At 30.5% G+C, this 18,908-nt stretch overlaps 2 protein-coding genes across 2 annotated transcripts; one reads left to right on the top strand and one right to left on the bottom strand.

Moving 5' to 3' along the window:
- Positions 1 to 2,306: 2,306 nt before the first annotated feature.
- On the top strand, positions 2,307 to 5,101 carry LOC130469756 (uncharacterized). Its single transcript, XM_056839214.1, has 4 exons — positions 2,307 to 2,668; positions 3,601 to 3,817; positions 4,490 to 4,919; positions 5,060 to 5,101. The coding sequence occupies exons 1-4, from the start codon at positions 2,521 to 2,523 to the stop codon at positions 5,099 to 5,101; spliced, it is 837 nt and encodes a 278-aa protein (XP_056695192.1). The 5' UTR covers positions 2,307 to 2,520.
- Positions 5,102 to 5,802: 701 nt separating this feature from the next.
- LOC130469094 (protein FAR1-RELATED SEQUENCE 9-like) lies at positions 5,803 to 7,425 on the bottom strand. The gene is made up of 3 exons (XM_056838075.1): positions 6,763 to 7,425; positions 6,417 to 6,678; positions 5,803 to 6,326 (listed from the first exon to the last, which is right to left on the bottom strand). The coding sequence occupies exons 1-3, from the start codon at positions 7,199 to 7,201 to the stop codon at positions 5,936 to 5,938; spliced, it is 1,092 nt and encodes a 363-aa protein (XP_056694053.1). The 5' UTR covers positions 7,202 to 7,425; the 3' UTR covers positions 5,803 to 5,935.
- Positions 7,426 to 18,908: the final 11,483 nt, after the last annotated feature.

Below are 18,908 nucleotides of genomic sequence, written 5' to 3'. Positions count from 1 at the left end.
TTCAATTATTTATGCTGAGCTAGTAAGGATATCCTGCCTCTGGAGTTATCGACGAGCGAAGTACTCCTCTCGGTAGTTACAGTCCCCCGAACCCTCCATCTCTACCTTGCGGGTGTATGTTGAGAGATCCCCACACCAGGGATCACAAGGGAACCTACGGCCGTCGTGGTCAAACATAATTGCACTCCCTTTATGTCACGATAACCGGGTTTTGTCAGTTTTTCTCATTGTTGTTAAAAACTGAATGACGACTCCTATATTACTAGTCAATTGGGTGTATACTCACAGGAAATCCAATTACACTTGATTGAACAAAAAGAATCGTCACACCCACGAGGGACGAGGTCACGCGTTAGCCTCGCGCTTTTTCGACCCCCTCACAGGTACGTGTTTTTTCCTAATTCTTTGTGGATTAGAACTCTGCAATTCTATCTTTCCACGAAATCTTCCCTATAAATACAGCCCCAAATTTGACGTGAAAACAAGACACAAGACACAACACACAATTCATATTCTGAGTATTGACTCCAACCCTTAGCCTAAGCCTCACGCTGGGAAATTGTTCACGCGTTCTGTCGCAATCGATCCACAAATCGAACAGAATGTATCCTGTCCCATAATTTGAGATTCGTTAAATAAAAAGGAGAAATAGCAAAGTCAAAGTGGTTAGTTTTCTGAGAACCGTGACGAACCTCTCAAGGGTGCGTCATAATGTGTCCCTTTTCGATTATTTAATCGCTTTCCTCGCCCTTTTTATGAACTGTTAAACTAACTAAATTTGATTGTTCTATCAAGCCTAACAAATATAATATTTTTGGGAAATTGGATTATCATGCTAGGTCCCTTAAAACAATCTAAATCAGATAATCACGATCGATCTACTATTATGTGTTGCATATTGCTAAAATCAACTCAGATTAGTTTAATAGATAACACATGTCCCTTTAATTATTTATGCTGAGCTAGTAAGGATATCCTGCCTCTGGAGTTATCGACGAGCGAAGTACTCCTCTCGGTAGTTACAGTCCCCCGAACCCTCAATCTCTACCTTGCGGGTGTATGTTGAGAGATCCCCACACCAGGGATCACAAGGGAACCTACGGCCGTCGTGGTCAAACATAATTGCACTCCCTTTATGTCACGATAACCGGGTTTTGTCAGTTTTTCTCATTGTTGTTAAAAACTGAATGGCGACTCCTATATTACTAGTCAATTGGGTGTATACTCACAGGGAATCCAATTACACTTGATTGAATAAAAAGAATCGTCACACCCACGAGGGACGAGGTCACGCATTAGCCTCGTGCTTTTTCGACACCCTCACACCACGTAGATAATTACTATTGATTTCGGCCAATGAAAAATAAGATTCGGCCAATGGAAAATAAGATTTCTAATTTAGAGTTATAGACTCATGTGGAAACAGATATTTATAAAATATATATTTACAAAAAATAAATATAAAATATATATTAACAAATATTTAGATATATTATAAAAATATTAACGTAACAAAGTCTCACATTCACTCCATTATATGCTTCATATGGCATTTCAATGGTGGAAACTCAAAGGGATAACTTTTTCTTTCATATATAGATTTTTAAATATGAAATACAAAATTTTGAAAATTCTAATCAAATAATGTTTCCAAGTTACATTAATGCAATATAACTCTTCAAGATAGATATTGAAAGTTCTAATCATATTAAAATTTATAATTGATTAAGTCCTATAATTTGATCGTATTGTTCAATTCATAAGCCATACACAATCACATCTTTCGCTTTTAATTTTGGTTATCAATGGCTACTTCTTTGATCCATGATTTAAATTCTGCTAGGAACGATTGAAAAATAAAAGTCTGTGTTTATATATATATATATAAACACAGACTTTATATGTATATATTTGATGAAATATTAGAGCGCCACATAGGAATTTATACGATTTCGGCCAATAAAAAATAAAATTTGTGATTTATTTTAGCTTTAAAAAAATTATCGCGCCACATAGGTTAATACTGAAGGTGTCATGTAGAATGGTAGATATCTTAATAAATTTTGCCACATAAGCCAACCTAATATTATTATATGTAATTAAATGATTTTTTAGAATTAACTAATTCCAGTGATACACCTATAAGCAATTTGCAACTAATTAGCCAATAAAACTGTAGCTTTAAAATTATTGATTTTTATTGAAAATCAGATTCAATTATATCCCCAAAAATATATTTACACTATAGTAAACCTGGTCCATGCTATGGACCAGGGTATTATAGTCTTTGCGTTGTTGCGTGCGAGAAGTTGTTTGTAACTGTCACGTGCTTTCCTAATTATATATATGTTTTTTTTTTAATTTCCTTTTTCCCGGCTTTTGAACTTCTCACTCAACTTCTCTCTCTAAACTGTTTCCCAACTTCTCTCTGAATTTCTCTCTCCATTTCAAATTTAATTTCAGTGATTATTTTCATCCATTTGCATCAAATTACTCTTCCGATCTTCTTTTTTCTAAAAAATGGTGAAGAAAGCGGCACCGAAGAATCCGGCAGCGAAGAAACCGGCAGCGAAGAAACTTGAATTCGACAATTCCGTCGCTGAAATGGCTGTTGAAGCTCCTCGAAGGCGAGGAAGAAGGCCAAATGCTGTTTCTGAAGAAATTCCTGGTAATTCGAACTTATTTTTTGTTTGATTTTGAATTATTGAAATGTTTGTGGTTTTTGCTGAAATTAGGTTTAGTGTTTTATGCAGTTACTGTTTCAAAGATATAGTTACCTTTTATTTGCTGTTTCTGAAGAAATTCCTGTTAATTCGAACTTATTTTTTGTTTGATTTTGAATTATTGAAATGTTTGTGGTTTTTGCTGAAATTAGGTTTAGTGTTTCATGCAGTTACTGTTTCAAAGATATAGTTACCTTTTATTTGCTGTTTCTGAAGAAATTTCTAGTAATTCGAACTTATTTTTTGTTTGATTTTGAATTATTGAAATGTTTGTGGTTTTTGTTTGAAGTTACTGTTTCAAAGATATAGTTACTTTTTATTTTATGTTACGAAGTTTTTAAGTGTTTTTATTAGTGACTGGTTTGTTCGTAGTTTTTTAGAGTAATTATATTTTTAAAAGGTTACTATATTTCTAAAACAGTAACTATGTTTTTAAAATAGTTACTGTCTTTTTAGAAAGTAAATTAACTTTAAAATAGTAACTATGTGTTATAATTAGTTACTATCTTTTTTAGAAAGTAAATATAACTTTAAAACAGTAAATATGTGTTATAAATAGTTACTTTGTTTTTAGAAAGTAAATAAACTTTAAAATAGGAACTATGTGTTATAAATAGTTACTATCGTTTTTAGAAAGTAAATATAACTTTAAAACAGTAACTATGTGTTATAAATAGTTACTATCTTTCTTAAATGTTATTATAAAATTAAACAGTTACTATGTCTAATAAATAGTTACTATCTGATTTAAATGGATACTCTATGTTTATGTATTTATTATATTATTTGAAAGGTTACTATATGATTTTATTGGTTACTATGTGATTGTAATGGTTACTATATAGTAATATTTTGTTTTATAATTGTTTTGTTTCAGTTGCTAAGGAATCTGTGTCTATAAAGAAGAACAAAAAGGCTGGCAGTCCGAAATCAAAAGCAATTGCGCTTGTATCTGAAAAAGAACCAATTGAAGAAGAACAACATAATCAACTAGTTTTACAAAATTCTTCTCTGGTTGACGTTCCACAGCCTGAATCTCATCAACTTCATTCACAAGTTTTGAAAGAAGTTGGCGCTGATGGCCTGCCTATCGTGTAAGTGTTAGTTTAATTTAGTTAATTGTTCTAAATAGTTACTATATGTTCAAATAGTTACTATGTTCTAAATAGTTACTATATTTTTTAAAATAGTTACTATATGTTGTAAACAGTTACTATATGATTCCAAAGGTTACTATATGTTGTAAACAGTTACTATATGATTCCAAAGGTTACTACATGTTTTAAATAGTTACTATATGATTCCAAAGGTTACTATATGTTTTAAATAGTTACTATATGTTTTGAAATATGTTCTAAATAGGTTCTATGTGTACTATGTTTACAATAGTTACTATATGACTCCAAAGGTTACTATATGTTTTAAACAGTTACTATATGTTCTAAATAGGTTCTATGTGTACTATGTTTACAATATTGACTATATCAAAGGTTACTATATGTTCTAAATAGTTACTTTATGTTTTAAACAGTTACTATATCTTCTAAATAATTACTATATGTTATAAATAGGTTCTATGTGTATGTGTAGTATAGGTACTATATTATTTGAAAGGTTACTATATGTTTTAAACAGTTACTATATTTTCTAAATAGTAACTATATGTTTCTAATAGTTACTACATGTTTTAAACAGTTACTATGTGTTCTAAATAGTTACTATATGATATATAAAGCTGACTTACTTTCATTATTCATTTTTTTCAGGTTTAATTTTGATACACAATGTTCAGGAGGATCATTGTGTAAATTAATTAAAGACTTCTCTCCTGATCAAAAGGCAGCTGTTCAAGAGATAGGATTTGGAGGATTGTTAGGCCTTCAATTAAGTCGAAAAAACACTCAGATGATGTACTGGTGCATCAAGTGCTTTGATGGTGTGAGTTCTCTGTTTACAATCAGTGATTCCAAGCAATTTAAAATCACTGATTATGATGTGTACGATTTGTTTATGCTCCCCCTTTCTGAGCTGGAGGTTGAAGGGGTTAAACGTGGGCGCAATTCCACTAATCCTGATTTTGATTTGAAGATCAAGTGGAGAAAAGAGTTCGGTTTTGAAGAGGTCAATGCTCAAATCCCTATAAGGTTGCTTGAGGACAAGATTAAATTGTTGACAGATGGAAGGCACGTGGACGAGGTGCTTCACGTGGTTAATAATTATTGCTGAAAAAACAATTTAATTTTTTGTGTTTGTATGTAGTCGAATTACTACTTAGAATGTACAATTCTAAGTTTGATATAGTTACTGTTCAAATAATTTTTTGTGTTTGTATGTAGTCGAATTCTAAGTTTGATATAGTTACTCTCAATGATTTTTAATTGTTTGATATATGAGAGTAATTATAACTTTTGCAGTATTTGTGTGATATTGTTCAATTTACTTATTTTAAATATAGTTTCTATTTGAATGAAATAGTTACCTTTCTTCAAATATAGTTACTCTTGTAAATTTGTAAGTCATATGATGGCATAACGAAAGTTACTATATTATCAAAATAGTAACTATATTTTATATAGAGTTACTATATGTAAAGAAGGGTGACCACTAAATGTGAAGAGTTGGTATATATAAAAAGTGAATAATTTTGTGTATAAATTCAAATAGTTACTATCTTACAGATATAGTTATCTTTAATAAGATACAATTACTCTCTTTTTTATGGTATTTTATTTTTGAGTAACATATAGTTACTATAAGTCATTTTGATTGCATAAAAAACGTTACTATATTTTTTTAGAATAGTAACTATATTGTTCTAAGAGTTACTATATTTTTTAAATAGTAACTATATTTTATAAAAAGTTACTATATTGTAAAAAAAGTAAGTATATTTTATAAAGAGTTACTATATTATCAGAATAGTAACTATATTTTATTAAGAGTTACTATATTGTCAAAATAGTAACTATATTTTATAAAGAGTTACTATATTTTCAGAATAGTAACTATATTGTATTAAGAGATACTATATTGTCAAAATAGTAACTATTTTATAACGAGTTACTATAAATAAAAATTGTGTGTTTATAAAGAGTTACTATACTGAATGTATAGTAACTATGTATTGTAAAGGAGAACTATAGTATAAACACTCAATAAATTTGTTTAAAAATGTTGAAGTAACTGTATATGATAATAAAACAAGAACATCACTAAAATAGTTGTTCTTTAGGTGTAAATAATTGAATATTGGGTGTCTTGGATCCAAATTCTTTGTGTTTCTTTTTTCCTTTCTTTGATGGCTGCTTGTAATTGTCATATTGACCCTTTATTCTCTTCTTACTCTTTCCTTTAGTATTAGCACGATCAGGATCAAGCACAATTGTTATTTCAGAATTAGTTGATTCCCCGTCTTGTGTTTCTCGTTGTGCTTCAGCTTTTGCCTTTTCTTGTTCTGCTATCTTTGCAGCTTCTTCTTTTGCCTTCCTTTCTTCTTCCTTTTTTATGATTTCATCAACTGCTTTATTATCCATTTTAAACTTCTCCTCGATAAATTTTCTGGCCTTTGCTATCTTATGCCCTTTCAAAATTAAGTTATAGTATCTGTGGTATAGAGTTTAAGTGTTAAGTAAAATATCAACTGTAATTGTAAATATATGAAAATGAACTAATAATGTATATTGAAAAAATTACCTTCTGATCATATGTAATCTCCAACCAGTAAAATTGTTGATTTCACCTTTCTCCCTTTTTATTGTATCAACCCTTTCCCATATCTGTTTCTTTGCATATCTAGTCCATCTTGTTGTTATGTAACGATCTGGAATTGTATTGATTGAATGTATATGCAATATTCTTAAACAATGGAAGCACAACCATCCAGATTCTTCAAAGTTTTTGCATGTGCAAGTGACGGTTGAATCTTCCATTTTGTATTGAACTTCTTGCCTTGATCCTGTTAGATTATTTACATATAATGTAATATTATTCAAAAGAACATCTACTCTAAATAATAAATAAAGATTTATAGTTTTTTTACCTGTTATTCCTTCTATCCACACTTCAAAAAACACTGTTCTTCCTACACTTCCCTTGAACATTGTACTACTTGCCACAGAAAGCTTGAACTCTTCTTCAAAATCACGAAAAAGTGTTATCGTGTATACATTTGCTGCCTGTTTTAATATAGCACTCATACTTAGCTCTGAAGTTGGTATTCCCCTTGTACAGTCAAAGTCGTCTTTTTCTTCGGTTTTTCTCCATCGATTTATTGTAGCTTGAAAAATACTATAGAACTCTGTTAATGTTGTACTTTTATTTGCTTTAAAACCAACAGCATGGTTTGTACTTTCACTTCTTTGTGAAGAAAGTATACCGGCAGAAAAAAAATCTTTACTTAAAGCTGTACACCATTTTTCTTTAAGACCATACAATCTGTTGAACCAGTCATCTTTTTCCAGCTTAAAAGTGTTGATCATAGATTTCCAAGTTTCTTCAAAATCATTTGGTGTTATACACCCACTTAAACACTTGTAGAATGCGTTTTTGAAGTTTTTATCAGACTTCAATAAACCAAACCTACTGTTTGCATTTTTACTCAAGTGCCACAAGCATAACCTGTGTCTTGAAGAAGGAAAAACCTGAAAAACAATAATGAATATATATAGTTCCACAAAATAGTAACTATATTTTATAAAGAGTTACTATACTTTATAAAGAATTACTATATTGTCAAAATATTAACTATATTTTAATAAGAGTTTCTATATTTTCAAAATAGTAACTATACTTTATAAAGTGTTACTATATTGTCAAAATAGTAACTATACTTTATAAAGTGTTACTATAATTTTAGAATAGTAACTATATTGAATTAAGAGTTACTATATTGTCAAAATAGTAACTATATTTTATAAAGAGATACTATATTGTTAAAATAATAACTATATTTTATAAAGAGTTACTATATTGTCAAAATAGTAACTATAATATATGAAGAGGTACTTGTTCTATTCCAGCAGCAATAGCTGCATCTTGATCAGTGAAAATTGATATAGGGTGCTTTCCTCCCATAGCCTTCAGAAAAGTTTCAAACACCCAAACGAAAGATTCTGTGGTTTCATCCCCAATGAAAGCACAAGCAAACATTGTGTTTTTCCAATGGTTATTGATACCAACAAATGGAGCACATATGAGATTGTACTTATTGGTTCTGAATGTAGTATCAAAAACTAGAACATCTCCATATATTTTGTAATCTTCTCTCATCATAGAATCCCTCCAAAATAGGCACTCAACTTTTCCTTCAGCATTGAGTCTTACTCTGAAAAAGAACTCGGGATCTATTGATTGTATGTCATACAGTTTGTTCACTAGTGTTTGTGAATCCTTGCCATCAATTTGCTTCATTTTTAACTTGTAGCAGTAGTTTAGACGATCAATCATCGTATGACCTACACAGTCGTCTCCGCCAGTTTCTGTTGACATATACCTATAAGACTCCATTGGTCTTAGACCAAATTCTGACATTGCCTCAATAGCTTCTTTTTTAGGTTCTGTCCTTTGTCGTTCCGATCGGTGGAGATAATTACTTATTTCTCTTGTCAATGGGTGATTATGTACCACTACATGCTTTTCTATTTCAAAATCTCCATTTTCATTCTTCTTTGCAAATATTTGAGCTTCACATTTTGTTCTTGTTATCATAACCCTCTTTCTCCTTTCTTTCTTCTTTGCATCTGATTGATCATCTTCATTTTTTGAGTTCTTTGTTTTTAGGAGGGTCTCTTATTCCAGCAGCAGAGCAGTAGAAGTATTTTTCATTAACAATTGTAGTTCCTTCTTTATATCTATTCTTCCCTTTTCGTACACTAAAACCAATAATAGCAGCATGTTTGCAATAAAGATCATAAATCTCATCTGTTGTTTTCCTTGCTTCTCCAATTAAACTGCCATCTAATTCTTTATCAATGTTTTCTTCCTGCTCATTATTTGGATTTTCAAAGATGTTGTGGTTTGTATCAATTGAATGTATTATTGAACCTGTACAAATACAAATATAGTTATCATTAAATGTGATAGTTACTCTTAATATTTATATAGTTACTCGTTATATTTTATAGTTACTATATAATTAACATAGTTACTTAGGATCTATTGATTGTTATAGTTACTCTACAGTTAATATAGTTATTCTTTATATGTTATAGTTACTATAAGTTAAATGTAGTTTATTGCTTATATAGATTATTTCGTTATGTGAAGTTACTCTATAATTAATATAGTTACCTTTCATAAATTATAGTTACTTTATTATAAATATAGTTATCATTATATGGGATAGTTACTCTTCATTTTATACAGTTACTGTTTATATATTATAGTTACTCACAGTTAATATAACTCCTTTTTATATGTTATAGTTACTCTACAGTATATAGTTCTTCTTTATATGTGATAGTTACTCTTCATTTTATATAGTTACTTTTTATATGTTATAGTTACTCTATATTTAACATTGTTACTTAAGATCTATTGATTGTTATAGTTACTCTACAGTTCATATAGTTACTCTTTACATGTAATAGTTATTCTATATTTAACATACTTACTTAGGATCTATTGATTGTTATAGTTACTCTACAGTTAATATAGTTACTCTTTATATGTTATAGTTACTATAAGTTAAATGTAGTTTATTGCTTATATAGATTATTTCGTTATGTGAAGTTACTCTATAATTAATATAGTTACCTTTCATAAATTATAGTTACTTTATTATAAATATAGTTATCATTATATGGGATAGTTACTCTTCATGTTATACAGTTAATGTTTATATATTATAGTTACTATAACTCCTTTTTATAAGTTATAGTTACTCTACAGTATATAGTTCTTCTTTATATGTGATAGTTACTCTGCATTTTATATAGTTACTTTTTATATGTTATAGTTACTCTATATTTAACATTGTTACTTAAGATCTATTGATTGTTATAGTTACTCTACAGTTCATATAGTTACTCTTTACATGTAATAGTTACTCTATATTTAACATACTTACTTAGGATCTATTGATTGTTATAGTTACTCTACAGTTAATACAGTTATTCTTTATATGTTATAGTTACTATAAATTAAATGTAGTTATTTCTTATTTATATTATTTCATTATGTGAAGTTACTCTATAATTAATATAGTTACCATTCATAAATTATAGTTACTTTATTTTAAATATAGTTATCATTATATGTGATAGTTACTCTTTATTTTATATAGTTACTGTTTATATATTATAGTTACTCACACTTAATATAACTCTTGTTTATATGTGATAGTTACTCTACAGTATATAGTTCTTCTTTATATGTGATAGTTACTCTTCATTTTATATAGTTAGTCTCCATAGTTTATAGTTACTCTACAGTTACTATAAGTCCTGTCTATATGAGATAGTTACTCTACATTAAACATAGTTTCTCTTTGTATGTTATAGTTACTCTGCGTTAAATATAATTCCTCTTTCTATGTTAGTTACACTACTGCAATTATAATATGTTAACTATATCAATATAACAGTTACTATATATATATTAAAAGATACTATATCATACCTTCTTCAATACATTGATTTGCAACCATAACTTGCTGAGATGTGCCTTCATCTTCATCTTCAACATCATATACTTCTCTATGATTCTCAAAGTTTTCTAAAATAATAATAATTACTCAATGAGTATGAAAGTTACTATAATTTTCTTCGTAGTTAGTTATTAGGATTCGAATATTACCGTCATAATTATACAATTTTTCTTCTATTGCGCGATTTAAATCGATATTCAAATCGATTAAATCGTCCTCCATTGTTGAAGCTCGAAGAGAGAAAAGCTGTTGGAGGAGAGAGAAGCTGCTGTAAGAGAGAGAAGCTGCTGCTGGAGGAGAGAGATTTCAATTTTAGGGTTTCGCGCATTCTGTTATTTTGGAACACGTGATTTCAAACGGTTCAGCGCTGCAAATTACCTAATTACCCTGGTCCATGGTAACCTTAATGGTGGACCGGGTCCATGCAAGCGGAATTGCCAAAAATAAGCTGAATTTAAAAGAAAAAAACAAGATTAGAGAACCATATTATACGTAGATCCAAATAGAAAAAGTATAGAAAGTGTAGTGGAATGCTCAAACTCCAATTAAAAACAATTGATAATGAATTAATGATAAAAGATAGAAATTTGGGTGCGGCAAGTTATCTAATCTATGAATATAATTAAATTCAATATTTTTCTTCTAAAGGAAATTTTTGGTGTTGGGAATTTAACCTATTGTCAAATTGTGGATCTTTACAGAGCGATAAAATTAAAGAAATAAAATTCATTTTAAATTAAGATAGTAATATATCAAATTGTTAGTTATATGTGGTTATAAGATAGAATTGAAACAAAAATTTATTTTCGCCTTAATACTCCGTAGTTGATAACTATATAGAATTAATATTTATATAGGACTTTTGTAATTTTATTTATTTTAAGCTAGATTTTGTATTTTAAATAATTAGAGTTCTTAAGATAATAAACCTCTTTTAATAAATATTTTAAGCTAAATTTTGTATTTTAAATAATTAGAGTTTTTAAGTTTTAAACCTCTTTTTATAATATAAAACAGCATATATAGATTTCTGAATTCTACCTAACTGCCAAACAGAAACCTATCCCCCACCCCACCCGTAAATAAAACCAACGTTTTTCAAATTCATTTTGAAGTTTTGTTCAATTTAATTTATTTATTCTTACAATTTATATTTTGTTGAATGGGTTTGTTTAGTTTAAATTAAGTCGAATCATATTTTGTTCAATTTCAATACTTAGGTTATGTTATGTTCATCTTATTTTGACTTATTTCAGAAAAAATAAGTTTAGATATGTTCATATAACATAAGTTCAGGAAAAATAAAGATTGAGCCGAGTACAATTTATAACTAGATAAATTTTGATAAGTTCAGGAAATAAGTGAAAATCATGGGAATAGAACACACCCTTAATTTTTTTTTTCTTCTTTTTGTAGGATATCAAGGTACTTTGTTAAAGATTGATCAAGGTATGATTTTCTGATTTCCATTTTAACAAGTTATCAGATTTAGTACTAAACATTCAGTTCACTGTTTTTTGACAAATTATGTGCATGTATCACTCTCCATTCATCAAGGTTCGATTTTGTAACAAATTATCCAACTCTAAATATATTACGGATACTCCGTAATTAGTATATGCAATAGCATATGCATTACACAAAATGCCACCTAAAAACATAAGTAAAAAATAATTAATAAAAAAAAAAAATGTGAAACCCAATCAAACACTAATCTAAAATAAAATAAATAAAATTCAATTAAAATCAAACATTAATCCAATAGGCATATTTGCTAAATTGTTAGAGTGCCATGTAGGATTACTAATTGTTTCGGCCAATAAAAAATAAGATTTCTAATTTATTTTTAAATTAAAAAAAATTGATTGTCACGTATTTAATTAATTAGGTGCCACATAGATATTTAATTAATTAATTACTAATATATACAACTCCATCTAAAATTAAACACTCTAAAATTAAGAAATAAATATAAAATAATATTCATCCAAAATCAAACACTAATCTGAAATAAAATAAATAAAAATCAATTTAAAATCAAACATTAATCCAATATTAGAGCGCGACGTAGGAAATCTAATGGTTTCGGCCAATGAAAAATAAGATTTCAAAATTAATTTTGAATTAAAAAAGTCGAGTTTCACGTATATAAATAATTAAGTACCACGTAGATATTTTTATTAATTAATTATTAATATTACGCATATACAATTTCATCCAAAAACCAACACTCTCATAATTAAAAAAAATAAATCTAAAATAAAATTCAATGCAAAATCAAAAACTAATCTAATCTAATACGAAGTATATAAAATTGGTACGTACATAGGAGTTTTATTTAAAATTAACAATTTAATAGAATCCGTGCATCGCACGGGCTAAAATAAAATTCATCCAAAATCAAACACTAATCTAAAATAAAATTCAATCTAAAATCAAACACTAATCCAATATTAGAGAGTCACGTAGGAAATCAAATACTTTCGGCCAATGAAAAATATATATAAAGGGGAGTTTTTTCAAGAGCATTTAGAACGTCCACGTAGGATTTCCACGTCATCACATATAATTAAATTATTAATTAATTAAATAAAATAATATTATAGTCTTGTTATTATTGACAATTTAATATGATAAAGATAGATTCCAACTAAAATTATCTTAATTTTGTTCTACCTTTTTGTATATATATACATATAAACTTCTGTTGGGATCCACAAAAACTCACGACTCATGTATAAATTCCACAAAAAAATTTAATACTACTAGACTGCTTATATGATGTCGCGATTTTCGGCAGTAACTCATCCTTTTCTGCAGAGGTATCTATCGATCATGGTTGTAAACCTAACTCTAGCTATTTCACGGATGATTATATGATATCTATTGAGTATTGGTATGGTTACAAGTTCGGTAGAAAGGGGAAGGATATAGACGTTTATAATCTAGCAGATGGGAGTATTGATAGTTGTGACAACGGTCCTTCACATTATTCTACTGAATTTGCACCGTCTACATGGTTTAAGGTTCCAACCTCTTGATTTTTGTCCAATTCGATTATTTGATATTTAAATTTATTGCATAGTGATTTTTCATATTATATGATGTTGATTAGAATTTATATATTTACATTTATATCTTAATTTTAGAGTATGATTCTGAAGGAAATAATGCCCTTGGTCCAAGTATGCATATAATGTTAAGTCTAATAAATGCAGTTCAGTATTAATTAACAAGTTAATAATTCAGTGAGATCAAGTGAGCTGAATGCCTAGCTAGAGGCCGCTTCAGTTCAAGTGGAATTAATGATATTATTCCACAGCTTACTCTTGACTGAACCCGTAGGGTCACACAAATAGTACGTAAACGGATGAAGTATTTAATGGCATTAAATACTCCATCTATGGATATTCGGAATCGACGGATCTTGGTTTCAGTGGGAGCTGAGATCGTCACAAGCAAGAAATGAATACTCCGGAAACGATGATATTGCCGGAAACGGAAATATGGATCGTATCGGAAATATAAATATTATCCAAGTCGTAGATGTTGCCGGAAACGGAAACATGGTACGTATCGGAAAATATTATCGGAAATGGAAATATTGCCGGAATCGGAAATATTGCCGGAAACGGAAATATTGTCAGAATCCGAAATATTATCGGAATCGAAAAATAATTCTGGAAACGGAAATATTAAATATTTGTTCGAAACGGAAATTAATTCCGGAATCGGAAATATTAAATATTGTTCGTATCGGAAATGAATTGCGGAACCAGGAATTTAATCGGAAGCGCATCGTACGAATTAGCATCGGACGAGGCTTGCTAGACGAAGGCCCAACACGAAGCCAGGCCCGCGCCCAGCAAGCCGAGCGCCCAACATGGAGCTGCCACAGCCTCGCCAGGCCCAGCGCAAGGCCAGGCCCAGTAAGGCCTTGACGCGCGCACGCTAGGCGTGCTGTTGGGCTGCGAGCAGCGACTGCTCGTGTGGGCCACAAGGCCTGCGCGGGTGGTGCGATGCTCGTGGCCTTACGATGCTCATGTTTGTAACGAATCATAATCCTATTGGAATTCGTGTATTGATTAAATCCTAATCCTAATAGATTAAGTTTATTATTTAGAGTTCAAGTTGGATTCTAATTAATAAATCCAAATCCTAGTAGGATTATAATTCATTTTTCATACCTCTATAAATAGGTGCCTAGGGTCATAATTTATAGATACAATTGAAGTATTCTAAAGGTAAGATTTTGAAGAAAAATCAGCCATACACTTGCACCTAAATAGCCGAAATTCCTAAGCAACCTTAAGGGCGATTCTAGTTGGTCAAGCTTAAGGCGGATCCGGACGTGCTGTGGATTATCTACGGAGGGACGACACTTGGAGTCCTAAAGACTTGTTCTTGTTCGGTTCGGGCGCAGCTAGGGAGGGCACGCAACAAAGTGTATGCATCTGAATTATGCTAAATGATTATGTGTGAATAATATGTTTCCTGGCTTTATGGTTTTTCCGCATGATTTATGTTTTGTCATATGTATCATAACCTAACAGTGGTATCACGAGCCTCTTATTATTTTCATAATCTAAATTGCATAAACATGGTTAAATTTTACAAATTTGCAAGGAATTAAAAGGGGTGATTAATTTTCGTAATTGTTAATTAATTGCAAATTGCGTTTATTTAATTATATGTACGCAGTTTTTCGGCAGTTTTTCGGCAGTTTCTTCGTTACTCATCCAAATTGAGTGATTTTTGTGTCAATTCTGCATGTAAAGGGCATTCTATGACTTTTCGGAGGTTTTAGTTTTTCGAACGCAAAAGTTTGTAAATTTAAAATGTTAAATTAAATATTTGCGATTCTTGTTGATAAATCTTGAATTTTTGATTGACCTAGAGTATATGTTTAACAAGTTTGAATGCCTAGCCTTGTTAATTATACAACCTAATTTGTAATTATGATTAATTTGTTGAAATTCGAATAATTTAGAATTAATTTGATTTTCATAATTAATTAATAATTTAATTAGGTACCAATGATTAAAAACCACCATAAAAATTGTTAATTTGTGTTAAATTTTAAATTTTTATGACCTAGATTTGAATCCATGTTAATCGGAAATTAATTGATTAATAAATTTTCGATTTTTCGTCCTAAAATTATGAAATTAATATGATTTATTAATTTATCATTAATTTTGGAAATAAAAGTTTTAATTTTTATGCAATTCGCTCATAAAACTTGCACGCACAAAGCAATGGACGCTACGTGTTACCCTTAAGGGGTGTTGTATAGTGCGGGCATGCGACGACGAGCAAGGGAGCTCGTCGCCCATGCGGTACGAATGCAGCGAGCAAGGGGAGTGGCACGCGAGCACAAGGCAGTGGCCCTGCCTTACGTCGAGTGCTGCGATGATGCATGGGCGGATGGGCGAAGAAGCAAGGCGAGCGAGTGATGGCAGGCGCGCGCGCGGGCAGCGAGGGGTGCCTCGCAGCACGAGCGCTGCCTCGCCCAGCCTCGCCAAGCAGCTGCTGCGCTACGAAGCCAGCGAGCAATGCTGCGCGCAAGCGTGGCTTGGCTTGCTGCGTTTGCGCGTGGCAGCTGCTCGTGCCTTGCTGTGCGATCACTCGTGAGGGGCGATGCTGCCTCGTTGACTCGACGGGGCATGGGCGCAAGCCCATTGCCTCGTCTTGACCCGATTGATGCGTTTTGAATTTAATTTTTAATTTTCAGTTCGGAAACGATTTTAATTAATTTTAAAATTCGTAATTTAAATTGTTTTCTTGGATTTTAATTTTGAATATTATAATTATTATAAATTTTATTTATACTAAAATTAAATCTTGAATTAATTTAAATTCGTTTAATTCAACTGAAATAAATTAAATTAATGGATTCGATTATAAATTTATATGAGCTTTAAATTTTAATTAAATTTGTATGTTTCCGGTTAGACTAGAAATACATTTTTATGTTTAAAATTAGTAAACCATATGAATTTTTTGGTTTAAGTGGGAGCATTTTTAGTCATAAACTCTTGATTAGGTCTACAAATCCATTTAGGTTAAAAACCTTGATTAGAATTAATAAGGACTGAATAATTGGTAGATTATTGGTGCCCTTAATTAATTGCTGCAAATATTTATGTGATGCGTAACTTGTTTTACTAACCAGCTATGTGGGCCATTCATGATAATGAATGGATGAATGGTATATATTGTATATGTACTGTTTTGCAGGTTATGGAGTGACTAGTATGGCCCAAATAGGATAGAAAATATGGTCTGCGTACCATTAATTTGAATGTAATTGGTCTAATGCACCAAATTTGTTTTTCAATTTAAATATGGTCTGCGTGCCATCAAATAGTTGTAATTAGTTTAATTATAGCTTATCCTATTTGAAGAAAATGGCGCCTCCCATGGTGAAATTCAAGACGGAGTTTTCAATCCATTTTCATGACGGACTTTGAAGTTGAAGCTTCAAGATGAAGTCGGGCCATACTAGATCACATTTATCTTATGCATGCTTTAAGTTATTTATTGCTTTAAAAATGTCTTAATTATGCATGAGATTGTGGCTTGATTATGTTGCATGATTAAGGATTTTAGTTCACTTAAAATCTAACCAACATAGTAAGAGCCTTAACTTCCAAACTTAAAAATTGAGTTAAAAGGTGCCATGCCAAAATAAACACTTACTTGGATATCCTTTACATCAATCTAGTAATAGTTTTCGCTCACCGAGGTGTTACTTATTGGTCCTAAAGGGGTAAGGTACACAAATAATTGTGAGTACATGTTAGTTTTGGTGAAACTCAACGATATAAGTAAGGAGTCCTTTTATGTCGTGGGAAATTCGATAGGTTTACCTAATAAGTTCTTAGACGTACCTATCAACCAAGAGTAGTTTCTAGACTATTAGCAAAAGGCTTTTGCTTACCTAAAACGTCTTAGAATTGAGTCAAAATACATAATGTGCTTAATTCTTCAATGGTTTTAGGGTCTTGGAATCATTTTATTCACACCTGCTGGAACAATAAAATCGAATAAAATGCTAATAACTTGTTTGAATTGCATGATTGCTTTAATTTTCAAGTTATTACTCATGATAAATGTTTAGACTTTGCATGCTTCAATGTATGTTTTAATTATTGTTTATAATTAAATATCTTGCACTGCAGTAAACCCTTTTAGAAAGGTAACAGTAAATTTCCTCGATTGGTAGTGAATCCAAGAACGATTCACGGAAATGAGAGAAAGTGAGCAATTTAAAATGTATGTTTCTTTTAGTGACTTTTATGGTTGTTTTCGAGTATCAAAGTCGAATGGCGAACCAATTGGTGCTTGTGAAATCAAAATACAATGTAGTTTTGAGATCATAAAGCATTGAGTTTAAACGCTCAGCTTTACCAATGGTTAACAACCTAAAATCTTTTTCCATTTAATTATCGAATGAGTCTAGACCCTAGACATTCGAATAGATTGATGCTTAGAGAACTTTAGAAGCTTCTGGTAAGATCATCTAGTTGAAACAGAATATTCAAATTAAATGGTAAGAACTTTGTTGGAGTGACATTGGACATGTCTAGACAAAGTATAAAAGTCAACACTAGAGAATTCAATTCTTAAAGCTATAAGAAAGGGTACAAGAAATAGGAAAACAAAGGAACAAATGAAAGGAATTTACAATTCCGTTTCTACCTATAAGTTTATATTTAAAGAGAAGTGTCATAGCAATCAAACTTCCTTGGTATCATATACCGCTTGAGGTTCTTACTTCGGTAATAACTCAAACAATGGAAGCTAGGCTACACTAATGGCCTACAAGTGGGAAATGAAGCATGGCAATGCTACATTAGTTGTACGGTCATCTAGTTTGTTTTAAGTCCATTCAAAGGCTGGAACTTAATGGCTATTTTGTTCCATAATCAGCATACCTAAATTTCTGTTTTCAAACACAGAAAGACTCACATTCAAGAAAAACAAAAACAATGTTTGTTTGTTTATTTGAGTGAAATGGTCAATTACGGGTTGAGTCAATATGCTTGATTAAAACAAACAACTCTTTAACAATAAAAACTTTACTAGGTTCAAATCAACCCCTTGATTTGAGTTCCACTAATCTTTGGCACTGTTGCTTAGACCATATCAACAAGTTAACATTCAAAAGCTCTATTTTGATGGACTTTTGAAAGTTCATTGATTTCTAGATCAATTTAAGACAACTAGTCTTACTTGTTGAAAGTAACAAAAGATATGAACTATTGTTGAACGCCTAGACAATAGAGTTCAAAGCTAAAGAAAGGTTTTATGACTTTATTATTTCACACAGATTTGAGTGAATATAGGTTTATTTACTCAATGTGATATAAGTTTGAATCTGTTTGGCTAGTTCAAAGATTCATAAGTATAAATCCCACTTGGTAAGAAATCATAAAGATCTAGGATAGATCATGTTAATGATTGCTTGAGACCAAAAATGATCATCAATGATTGTGTGTTGTAATTTCACAATCTAGCTCCATGAGATATGGCAT

This window comes from Spinacia oleracea, chromosome 3 (genome assembly GCF_020520425.1).
Source record: "Spinacia oleracea cultivar Varoflay chromosome 3, BTI_SOV_V1, whole genome shotgun sequence".
Lineage (NCBI taxonomy): Eukaryota > Viridiplantae > Streptophyta > Magnoliopsida > Caryophyllales > Amaranthaceae > Spinacia > Spinacia oleracea.
Note: the sequence above shows the minus strand (reverse complement) of the source record. Positions and strands in the feature narration are given on the sequence as shown.